Source organism: Myxocyprinus asiaticus, chromosome 40, assembly GCF_019703515.2.
Source record: "Myxocyprinus asiaticus isolate MX2 ecotype Aquarium Trade chromosome 40, UBuf_Myxa_2, whole genome shotgun sequence".
Classification (NCBI taxonomy): Eukaryota; Metazoa; Chordata; class Actinopteri; order Cypriniformes; family Catostomidae; genus Myxocyprinus; species Myxocyprinus asiaticus.
This window is the reverse complement of record NC_059383.1, coordinates 26,552,058-26,564,465: the sequence shown is the minus strand read 5'-3', so window position 1 is coordinate 26,564,465 and position 12,408 is coordinate 26,552,058. Positions and strand designations below refer to the sequence as shown.

The 12,408-nt window shown below is 38.9% G+C and overlaps 2 protein-coding genes across 2 annotated transcripts in view; one reads left to right on the top strand and one right to left on the bottom strand.

Moving 5' to 3' along the window:
• LOC127430924 (membrane-associated transporter protein-like) overlaps positions 1-2,728 on the top strand; it is a gene marked incomplete at its 5' end in the record, with an annotated part of 28,235 nt that extends 25,507 nt beyond the window's left edge. The window contains 2 exons of the mRNA XM_051681064.1: positions 317-522; positions 1,857-2,728. Coding sequence (XP_051537024.1) covers positions 317-522; positions 1,857-2,072 — 422 coding nt within the window. The remainder of the gene's footprint in view (positions 1-316; positions 523-1,856) is intronic.
• Positions 2,729-3,214: 486 nt separating this feature from the next.
• On the bottom strand, positions 3,215-4,761 carry LOC127431306 (relaxin-3 receptor 1-like). The gene has a single exon (XM_051681698.1). It carries the CDS (start codon positions 4,759-4,761, stop codon positions 3,520-3,522), a length of 1,242 nt encoding a protein of 413 aa, XP_051537658.1. The 3' UTR covers positions 3,215-3,519.
• Between the last annotated feature and the right edge of the window lie 7,647 nt (positions 4,762-12,408).

Below are 12,408 nucleotides of genomic sequence, written 5' to 3'. Positions count from 1 at the left end.
CAGTCTGAGATTGTAATTGGATAATACACATTTTGGTGACAGAGTTATTAGTCTGTTTTAATAAGAGAATCAGAGACAACCCTTTCAACATCCTGCTATTCTAATTTGGACTGAAAATCATATATCACTGAGTTTCGGGGGGCTTTATATCAGCAAAGACGTTTTATGGATATCTTTTTTTAAGAATGTCATATGAATGTGTCTGATCGGTTAATCTATGTTTGCTATTCATTGAATCCACCATTCTAGCCATTTGTTTTGTATTTCAGGCCATTGTTGCAGTCTGCTTAAAAGATTTCCATATGTGTCTATCCAGATGTGCAGAGACTGCTCTTGCCTCATATTGGCCTGAAAGGACTATACTTCCTGGGCTACTTTGTGTTTGGTTTGGGAACCGGTTTGATCGGCCTGTTTCCAAACATTGTTGCCACCCTGACCCTGTGCACTGTGTTTGGTGTCATGTCCAGTACTCTTTACACAATCCCATTCAACCTCATTTCTGAGTACCACAAAGAGGAAGAGGTCAGTTTCAGTGTCATAAACAAGGAAAAAATTAACAGAGAATTTATACAAATTTTATTTATGAACATAGCATAGTATCCATCCATCCATTCCTAATCCACAGACGTTCAAACATTTTAAGTGCATGGTTTCAGAATAACGTAGATTTACAAATCCCTTCAGACTCAATCTGTCATTGTTAAAGGCTCTGATTCTACTGATAGTAGCTCTTCCATACCAAACTGTGGGTCTCTTTCCCAGCTGACGAAATCATTTTGAGAGAAAAAATTATTACCATCTGTAAGTAGTATTTCACCAAGAACTTCTCTTAATTCAAGATAGAGTGGTTCACTGGTTGCAAACATTGATTTTCACTTTCTAAATCAGATGTTAATTTGTTTACTCCATCTAAACTGTTTGGATATCTATGCCGTTAATTAAGTTGCAAGCAAACAGAAAATTGAATTGCAAATCTAAATCGTCCCCAGAAATCAAACTGAATTTTTTTTTTTTTCCAATTTGGAATACCCAATTCCCAGTGCACTCTAAGTCCTTGTGGTGGCGTAGTAACTCGCCTCAATCTGGTTGGTGGAGGACGAATCTCAGTTGCCTCCACGTCTGAGACCGTCAATCCATGCATCTTATCACGTGGCTCGTTGAGTGTGTTTCTGCGGAGACAGTGCGTGTGGAGGCTTCACGCTATTCTTCACGGCATCAACGCACATCTCACCATGCGCCCCACCGAGAGCGAACCACATTATAGCGACCACAAGGAGGTTACCCCATGTGACTCTACCCTCCCTAGAAACTGGGCCAATTTGGTTGCTTAGGAGACCTGGCTGGAGTCACTCGGCACACCCTGGATTCTAACTCTTGACTCCAGGGGTGGTAGTCAGTGTCTTTACTCTCTGAGCTACCCAGGCCCCCTAAAATTTTTATGTTTGTTTAAACTTGCTAAAGTGAAACTTGTTATGTTATTTCAACTGTTCTTATCATCCCCTGTGTTGGTTCACAGAGTTTGAAATTCGCTTTTCAGCCTAAGAATATGCTGACTTATGACTTTAAAAAAAAAGCAAGCACACAGCTCTCCACAAGTCCTCATGTCCTGATCCATTGAGAGATTACATTTTCAGTGAAAATTGCAGTATGGATGTGATATACAATATTTTACAGTATATTCTGTTTATTTTAAATGACATGATAAAATATTCTTTAGTAATGTCCTTCTGTTTTATTGTTTTAGGTATTACACAGCAGATTTCAGTTTATGAGCAAAATTATGTATCAGGCTGCACAGAAGTGATGAAATAGACTAAGTATTTGACTGAAAAGCATTTCATTCATTCCTGTCATAGGAGCAGAGGAAACTAGGCAGTGAAGACCCAGCTCTTGAGGGCCGTGGTATTGGCATGGACTGCGCAGCTCTTACCTGCATGGTGCAGCTAGCTCAGGTTATAGTGGGTGCTGGACTTGGAGCCCTGGTCAACCTGGCAGACAGCGTCATTGTGGTGGTGCTCTCTGCCTCGACAGTGTCCCTTATTGGCTGCCTTTTTATTGCTCTCTTTATGTAATGTATGGACTAAACTTCAGAAATAAACACACTTTCTCCATTTTATGTGGTCCATGTCCACCATTTACTGAGAAAAAGAGATTTTTGATACAGAATTTGTGTTTGGGTTTTGTTTAAGTAAGGAAAGGGCACAGATGGTTTGATTGCTGATGGTTTGTGGAGCGTGGTGCAGATTGCTGTTTACACATGCTTGTATTTGCTAATTCCATCAAATCATTCTCTGTGCATTTCAGTACACATTCTAAAATCACATCCTTTAAAAGTGTAGCCGAAAAATGTATTGTATGTACTCAAATAAGTGTTGACAATATTGCAAGGTTTGGATGTTTTGTTTTGTGCAAATGCACTGATCTGTTATGGAGTGGTGTATTGGTTTTTGAGGGGATGTGTATTATCTTGTCCCCTATCAAATTCCATTTATGTCATCACAAGTTCAGAAAAAAAAAATAAATAAATAAATGTGGAGAAATAAAAGGAAAGATTTAAATTTAGCATTTTATTTTATTTCATTGTTTGCCTAATTAATGAACTGCTGGCAGAGAGCTGTAAGGAAAGTGTTTTGTGTTTATAATGTGTTTATAATTTATAAAGTGTTTAGAATTTTACACACACACACACACACACACACATACACACACATATATATATATATATATATATATAAAAAATTGTGACAAACATCTTTATGTGAGTTGTAATTTTTCTTTTTCAATCTGAAGACAAAACAATAAAATCAAACAAAAATAACGGAGCAAATGTACATTATTACAGTTTACATTTCTAATGATAAACACCATATAAATGATCCACTTAATCTTTAATGGTTTTCTTTGTCCAAAAATACATATTTACAATGTAAATTTGAGTGAATTTGAAATCAGATCTTTTCGACACGTTCACTGGGAAAAATCTATACAATGCTCATACAAAGATCATATTTCTATGAAACAAAACAAATATATATTTTTGCATGTTTTATATTGTGTTTTGTTAATGTTAACACGCGGGTCTTTGAAAAGTAGTTATTTCTTTAAAAAAAAATAAAAATAAAAAAAATAAAAAAAACATTTAAAAGTGTGGGGACAATCGTCGAAATTTCTAAGTGTTGGCTGTTCAGACCAAACGCGTTCTATCGCTAAAAAAAAAAAAAAAAAAAAAAAAAAGAAGAAGAAAGAAAGAAATCTAAACGCTGCGCCACGAATATGTCAAAACGCAGGTGTCTGGAGACGCGCTTTAAAAGTTGAGGTTCTTTTTAACCTGACACGGCGTCTAAACAACGCTGCGCTCCTGTGCGAGACGCGACGCAACTGTCAACGACGTCGGTCTAGCGCTTGTTTTACCAAGAGAAACAATTAAAAAAAAGCGCGCATGGACTCAAAGACGAATTCGTTGTGAACGGCCCCTTATAATGATTGCTTTGCCCGTATAGCCTATATAGGCTAATGAAGTTATGTGCTGTTGGGCAGCAGGTCGTTTCTGCCGTTATGCATGACAACCCCTGGTGGATAGAAAATGAGCTCGGGCAAAGCAGGACAGAGAGGAACCAGTGCGTGGCCGTGCTCGTCCTGCTCGGGCTTCGTGGAGGCGGTAAACGGTCTCATATTCGTCACAGAAGGCGATGTGATTTGCCAAAACAGCTTTTTCAACGCCTTTCTGAATTCCCTCCTCATCAAACAGTACAGAATAGGGTTCAGGCAGCTGTTGGAATGTGCTAAACAGACGGTCACTGGGAAAATATACACCTGTGTGGTGTAATACTCGTAACTGAAGTGGACCACGTTGAGTTTTATTAAGATTCCCCACGCTGTTAACGCCTGATTCGGCAACCAGCAGAGGAAAAAGGACAAAACAACAATTGTCACAGATTTGGTCACTTTGGAGCGTCTTTTTGCGCTGGACGTGTTGACGTTTTTGTTAGTTATGAAGCGCAAAAGGAGCAGGTAACATATTGTAATTATTCCGAGGGGAATTAGGAACCCCAACAGTACTTTTTGCGCGTGATATAAACCCAACCAAAACTGCGCGTCTCCGCTCCGGTCGGGAAATTTCACAAGACACAGTTCCTCGTTCGACACGGTGGCGGTCGTTGAAAATATCGCGTTTGGCAGAGCGGCACCGACCGCAGCTATCCATATGATGATACTCATCCATCGCGCGGACAAACGCCACCGGCGTCTCCGACTTTTTAACGCCGAAGCCACAGAGCAGTATCTCGCCACACTCATAGCTGTCAGGAAAAACACGCTGGCGTACATGTTTGTGGCTGTGACATAAGAAACTATCTTACACATCGCCTTACCAAACAGCCAAGTGAAATCCATGGCATTCTCCACAGCCCAAAAGGGAAGTGTCAAAACAAACTGAAAGTCAGTCACGGCCAAACTGGTCACGAAGAGGTTGATGGAAGACTTCTTCCATGCTTGCTTGGACTTCATGAGATACAGGACGAGGATGTTTCCAATTAAACCCAGAGCGCACACGACCGAGTAAATGACCGAGATGATTATTCTCAGCACCGCCGATCCGTCTCCCACAAAGTCGGGTTTATCCAAATCAGCGAGATCCGGGTAGTCAGTCCACGAGAGATTAGTCTTGTTAAGCACGAAGCTCGCGTTGTACTCACTTAATAACGGGAGACTTCCAGACGCGTACTCAGTGTGCTCGTCTTGCATTTTAGAAGTCTTCTGCATTGCTGCAAATCTTTCCATTCTGATCCAATTTGGTCACAAACACGCTGCTCGCAGACAGCTACGGCAATCCCGAGTCTTACCAGTCCAACTTCTCATCTGTTCACTGCCTGTCATTGTCATCATAGTTGTCCTTGGACAAAGTGGTCTTTGCGCCCTCATTGTAACAGCGATAAGACCCAGGCTTTCAGTGTAAAGAAATCGAATTATCAGGAGGCGATTTTGAAATAATGTGTGGGACAGATCTGTTATTCATGGATAGTTTCATGTGCACTGACTCTTCGCAGCGTTTTTATAGGGCCAGCTGATAATGGATTGGATGACGCGTTTTACGCAGGTCAAGCAATGATGCTCCCTGTTTAAACAGTTGTGTGGTGCTCTGAACCAGGGCCGTAACAAGGTAATCTGGGCCCCCTGACTGTATATTGCTCTGGGCCCTTTTCCTATTTAAATAAATAAATAAATAAATACAGTTTAGAATTTGTTGTGGGGCCCAATGGACCTTTGGGCCCCTAGAATCGTTACCACCTTTCACCCCACTAGCTATGGCCCTGCTCTGAACTGTTAAATCCATTGTACAAATTTGTAAGTTTCAAAATGCTAGACTTCTGTAGTATCTTAAACTTTATTTAAGTTATGATTTTACATGAAAACCCCCACCACATTGTATTTTGAAACATTTAAGCAGACAAGGGAGATGGGGAACTTGTCACTAATGCTCATTGCTCATTGCAGTACAAGATTTTGAGTCAGAAGTTTATACACAGATGATTGTCTCCTCCAGCAGTGTAGTATGTCTGTTGGTTTAAAGACCTGTTACAGAACTGTGTTAAATTGAATACTTTTTGTGAATCTAAACCAAAATTTTTTTATAATCATATAATAGTTCTTGAGTAAACAAGGGTCAATTATATCAATTTTATTATTGATCTTTGTTTACCCAAGAGCTATGAAATTAATATTTTAGTTCAGAGGATTCACAAAAAGTATTTAACACAGTTATTATAAAATTAAGGTAAAGAAAAAAAAAAAAAAAAAAAATATATATATATATATATATATATATATATATATATATATATATATATATATATATATATAAAACTCTCTGCTCAAGACAAGGATATTTTTCATAAATTTCATGTTGGGGCATGTGTTATAAAAAAAGTTTAGTAATTATTAGTATTTATTAATTTAATGTATGAATTAGTGTTAATCCTTTGAACAAAACAATGGTTTGATATTGATCCCTGTTTCATTAACTATTTTGTTTCTTTTCTAATAATTTTTACTTTAATTTTCTACTATTTTTAATTACTATAGTGTGACAACGTGCTCTGCTGTTGGGGCATGTTTTTGTACAAGGTCAAAGTGTTTTAACTGAACAATATCTCCCCCCAAGCAATAATGATGGAAATGTTCATAAGATCTCTTGTATAGCCAAGACATTAAAGGAACAGTTCACCCCAAAATAAAAATTCTCTCATAATTTACTCACCCCCATGCCATCCCAGATGTGTATGACTTTCTTTTTTCTGCAGAACACAAATTATGATTTTTAGAAAAAATATCTCAGCTCTGTAGGTCCATACAATGCAAGTGAATGGGTGGCAACATTTTCATGCTCCAAAAAGCACATAAAGGCAGCATAAAATGTATCCATATGACTCCAGTGGTTTAAACCATGTCTTCAGAATTGAAATGATAGATGTGTGTGAGAAACAGATCAACATTTAAGTTTTTTTTTTTTTTTTTTTTTTGCTAGAAAGCATTTATAGTAAAAAAAAAAAAAAAGATCTTAAATATTGATCTATTTCTCACCCACACATATCATATCACTTCTGAAGACACTGATTTAACAACTGGAGTCTTATGGATTACTTTTATGCTTGCTTATGTCAATTTATTTTATTTATTTTTTTATTTTTTTTGAGCTTATGATATGGATCATATGGATGATTCACTAGCATTGTATGGACCAAACAGCTGAGAAACTCTTCTAAAAATTGTTGTTCCTTAATTAAAATGTGTTGGCACCTTTTCCTACATGCAGTCACATCTCAGTTAATTGAAGTCAAACTTCTACATCCAATTAAAGAAGTGAAGTGCCAGAGTGTTCTTTTAATCTTTGCGTTTGAAATAATTTTTTTCTCTGGCCTGTTACCTCTCTTCACCACCATATCTCATTAGTCTAAACATTTAATTAAAAACACACATGCAGACTAAAATAATTGTATGTCAGATGTATTGATTATCAGTTTTACAGCACTTCAAGACAGCACATTGTTGCAATTTAACAGGCTGTTGTTGGATTTCAGTGCCACTAAAAAGGTTTACTAAATTAACACAAGAAAAAAGGCATTAAACCTTTGAACTTAAAATACTGTTGTGGTTTTTCTGTTTGCCATGGTGGTATTTTGATGGATTTCTTTGCTTACATCTTTCAGTGGTAATCAGCAGGTTTTCAAAAGCTGTTTACAAATGTGATCGCACATCTGGGCGGCAACATATGGAAGACTGTGTTTATAAATAATAATAAACATAAAATGTCCAAAAATTAGGAAAATAGTGCCAGGGGAAATGGTGTTCAAAACAAAAGTGGATCTGGCATCCATGGTAAAGGTCGGGGGTGTGTCCATGGAGTGGCCCAGGCGCTTGAGCGGGTCCGACGGCCGCACACGCTCCCCTCCTGATCCGTGGCGCATGGGGCGGCGTCGTCGTCAGAAGCATGTCCTCCCAGGCGCGCGGCAGGTGTGAGGGGAAGCGGCCCGACCTCTAGCCCGTCGGGCTCGACGCATGCTGTTCTCCCCCAGCGACACGTCTAAATCGTGCCGGGGGTCCGGTTTTATGTAACAAACATCCAAACACCCAGTTCACAGCTCGTATATGCATCGACAGTCATCATATCTAAAGGCGATCTTCCCATGCACACAGCCACATTTGTTCATTAAGTGCAGATGTGTTTTCATTCGCAAAAACAGCAACTCAAACGGTCTTTTCAGACATATAATACGTTTGTTTTCTGAAACAAACAGCCAAACTAACAGCACCACAATAACAGTTCAAAACATTACATTCGCGCTTGTCACACACACACACACACACACACACACACACACACACACGCGCGCCATCCTTAAGGCCATCCTTATAAATCCTTTTATACTGTACAAACTACAGATTCTATACCCTACCCCTAAACCTAACCCTCACAAAAAACTTTCTGCATTTTTACATTTTTAAAAAAACATTTAAAAAAAAAAACAGTTTCAAAAAAACATAGTTTAGTATGTTTTTTAAGCGATTTGAATTATGGGGACACTAGAAATGTCTTCATAAACCACATTTATAGCATAATACCCTTAGTTTGTAACTGAAATTTTTTTTTCTCGTAAATAAAAAATAAAAAAAAGAAATAAAAAAATACTCGTCTACACTCTGCCCACCTCTACCGGCTGTGCTGTGTCACCTGCAGAAATAACTCACTCTAGGGGGCACTGCAGGGGAATTTAGACCCTACTCATGAAAAGGTTAACTGCACCTGTTCTCACTCTCCAGCCCACTCCCCTTGTGAGCCTGGCAGAAGGACAGCCCTAAGAGGCGGGGTGACCATAACGAGAGGGAGGGGAGGGTTGTTCTGCCACAGCACCATTCATGGTTTACAGTACATTAGATCAGCTGATGACATTTGTGGCATTATGTTGATTCCCAAAATGTTTTATTTTGACTCACCTATAAAATAAAAAATAAAAAAAGCAAAAATTGAGGCTACAGCAAGGCACTTACAGTGGAAATGAATGGGAGCAATTTTTGGAGTTTTAAGATATTTAGACTTGCTTTTAGAGACTAGATCTTGAATATAAGTATACTTTGTCTTTACTGCACTTGCAAAAGTATAACCAAGTAAAAAAATACACATATACAAAATACACTTATATTCAAGATACACTCCCTTTTTTTTTTGTAATTAAATTTTTTTTATTAAATCATACAATAACAAGGCAATGCAAAACATATATATATAAAATCAACATTTAAACCCCACAACAATGACCGCCCCATCTCCCAGAACACAAAGTCTGGGGCAAAACGAAACCCGAGTGCCTACCACGTCAGACACAAAATTCTGAACTTTCAACCGGAATTTCTGGATCTCAACACACCATCAAAAAACATGGGCCATGTCTCCATCCACCGATTGGCATCGCCAGCAGGTGGGTGTGTCTTTAAGACCAAGCCTATACAATCTAGAGGGGGTCCAATAAAATCTATGCAAAATTTTGAATTGCATAAGATGCACCCTTGCATCTCTAGATGCAGACTTAAAGTTTTTTAAGAATCCTAGCCCACACTCCCTCCTCCAATACCAAGTTGAATTCTTTCTCCCATATTCTCTTGACAGAAGTTAAAGCTCCGTCCCCCAGACTCTGAATTAACAGGGAGTAATACACTAATGCCTCATGACCTTTTCCAAAAGCAGTAATCACCTCTCCTAGAGTATCTGCTGCTTTGGGGGGGGGGCTACAAAAAAAACAGTACAAAGCAGGTGGGGCAGTTGTAAATACCTATAAAACTGAGATCTGGGGATCCCAAAATGTTAAACCAGATTTTCAAACAATCTCAACACTCCACTCTCATATAGATCACCGAGTGTAGTAACCCCCCTCCCAATCCAATCCAACCAGCTGAAAGGGGACTTACCGATACACAATCTTGGGTTCTGCCATATGCTCGAGACAACATTTAAATAAATGTCAGATTTAAACATTCTGGACACTTTTGTCCATACCGAGTGTACATGCGAAATAACGGGATGTGACTTAACTTCTCCGATTAGTTTGATAGAGAGGCTTTGCAATGGCGAAATAGGGGCAAGAACTTCCTGTTCAATACCAAACCAGGGAGGGGCTCTCTCAGGTGGAAGAGACCAGTGAGCTAAATGTCTGAGACTGAACGTATAGTAATAAAACAAAATCTTGGGTAGGCCTAGCCCACCTTTGTCAATCGGCCTATGTAATTTATTGAAATGCAATCTGGGACGCTTACCATTCCAAATGAAGGACTTCGCTATGCTATCAAATTGCTTGAAATAAGAGTGGGGGACATCTACATGGAGAGACTGTAGCAGGTCGTTAAATTTTGGAATATAATTCATTTTAATAACAATTACCTTCCCAATCATCGATAAATTTAATGAAGCCCACCTGCCCACATTGCTCGAAAACCTTTTTATTAAATGGTCAAAATTAACACTAACTAAATCAGACAAACTTGCTGGGAATAAAATCCCCAAATACTTAATGCCTTGTTTGGGCCACTGGAAGGCGCCCGGCTGGAAGGCCGTTACCGGACAGTACACTGTCAGAGTCAAAGCTTCGGATTTAGACCAATTGACTTTGTATCCTGAAAAATAATTAATAATTCTGTGGAGGCAAGGCATAGATCTAGTGGGGTTGGAGAAAAATAATAAAATATCATCTGCGTAAAGCAGAAGCTTATGCGCCACGCCTCCCGCCATCACCCCTGGAAAATCATCCTCCTTTCTTATCGCGGCTGCTAATGGTTCCAGGGCAAGACAGAACAATAATGGGGAAAGAGGGCAACCCTGCCGGGTGCCCCTATTCAGAGTAAAATAATCTGAAATTAATACATTTGTTTGTACCGCTGCAACAGGGTGTCTATAAAGTAACTTAATCCAACCAATAAATGTACTCCCGAACCCATACATTACCAAAATCTTAAAAAGATAATCCCATTCTACCATATCAAACGCTTTTTCGGCGTCAAGTGAGATGGCAGCAACCGGAGATTGATCATTCGCTACTGACCACATGATATTGATGAGATGCCTAATATTATCAGAAGAGCTACGGCCTCGAATAAACACCACCTGATCTATATGTATAAGTGATGTCATAACTTTACTTAATCGGTTAGCCAAAATTTTTGACACAATTTTTACATCTAGCTGGATCAGGGAAATTGGACGGTAACTTTGACACTCGCTTGGATCTTTGTCCTTTTTAAGAATGAGACTGATCCGGGCTTGTGTCATGGTTGGAGGAAGCTTTCCATTCTTTAATGATTCCGTATAAACTTCTAACAAAGTGGAGCCAGTTCTGTAGCATAAGATCTAAAAAATTCAGCGGCAAAACCATCTGGCCCCGGAGCCTTGCCTGTAGGCAGGGCCTTAATTACCTCATCAAGCTTCTCCAAGGTTATCTCAGAATCAAGATAATTGTTTTGCTCCGTCGTCAATTTAGGGAGTTCTAATGGTTCCACAAAATTTCTAATATCCTCATCAGTAGACAAAGACGTGGAATTATAGAGATCAAGAACACTTTAAAGGCATTATTAATATCAATGGCCGAGGTAAAAATGTCACCACAGCAGATTTCACTGAGGGAATGGTAGAAAAAGACTCTCTCTGCTTTATATATCTAGCCAAAATCTTCCCTGCTTTGTCCCCCGACTCAAAGTATGACTGTCTTGCCCTGAATAGCCAAAACTCCACTTTACGTGACAAAATAGCATTATATTTGTATTTCAATCTGGTCAATTCACTGAGGCCATCAGATGACATTCGGTGCTTCAGCTCTGCCTCTGCCTCTGCACTTTTAATATTTCCTTCCAACTCCACGAGTTCTCGTGCTTTGGATTTTTTGGTGAATGAGGCATATTGTATGATCCGACCCCTAAGAACCGCCTTAAGTGCCTCCCAAGTCACACCCACAGAGGATACTGAGAACCAGTTGGTCTCCATATAGACACTGATTTCAGTCTTTAACATTTGTTGGAAATCAGGATTTTGCAACAGGGATATATTAAAGCGCCAACTATATGATTTATTTTTCTCCATATGTGGCAACACCTCTAAACTCACCAGGGTGTGATCTGAGACTAAAATGTTTCCAATTGAACAATCAACAACAGATGAAATGAGGGACTTAGATATAAAAAAAAATCTATTCTAGAATAAATCTTATGGACTGATGAAAAAAATGTATAGTGCCTACCAGATGGGTTCAAAAGTCGCCAAATATCTGCAAGACCAAGATTTTTACACATCCTGTGAAGCGTCAGTGTTGCTCTAGGGGGCTTACACACTTTTGCTTCACTATGATCAAGGACTGAATCCATCAATAGATTAAAGTCTCCTCCCAATATTATATCACGAGGGGTGCCAGTGGCTTGCAACATCCCTTCAAGATCTATAAAAAATCCCTGATCATCAGCGTTAGGTGCGTAAATATTAGCCAAAATCAGACTTTGACCCTGAATTTCTGCTAAAACGATAATGATTCTCCCTAATTTATCTTTAATCTGTTTGAGACATTTGACATTGTAGATGTTTATTTATCAATATAATGACCCCGCTACTCTTTAAACATGTCCCCCCCATATCTTCCCAAATTTTTCAGCTTCCTGCGGGGAAAGATGCGTTTCTTGAAGAAACACTATATCACATTTCTTACGTTTAAGAAAAGAAATAACCTTCCTTCTTTTTATGGGGTGCCCCAGCCCATTCACCTGCCACGTGGAGAGAGATAGTCCACTCATATTAACCTTTGACATTTTGATATAATAGAAAAAATAAATTGTGTGTTAAAAATAAGATTGTACAGACCACATTTCAACATTAGTGCAACA

Excerpts from the sequence above, each read along its gene's own strand:
- LOC127431306 (XM_051681698.1), bottom strand. The coding sequence starts at position 4,761 with ATGCAGAAGACTTCTAAAATGCAAGACGAGCACACTGAGTACGCGTCT.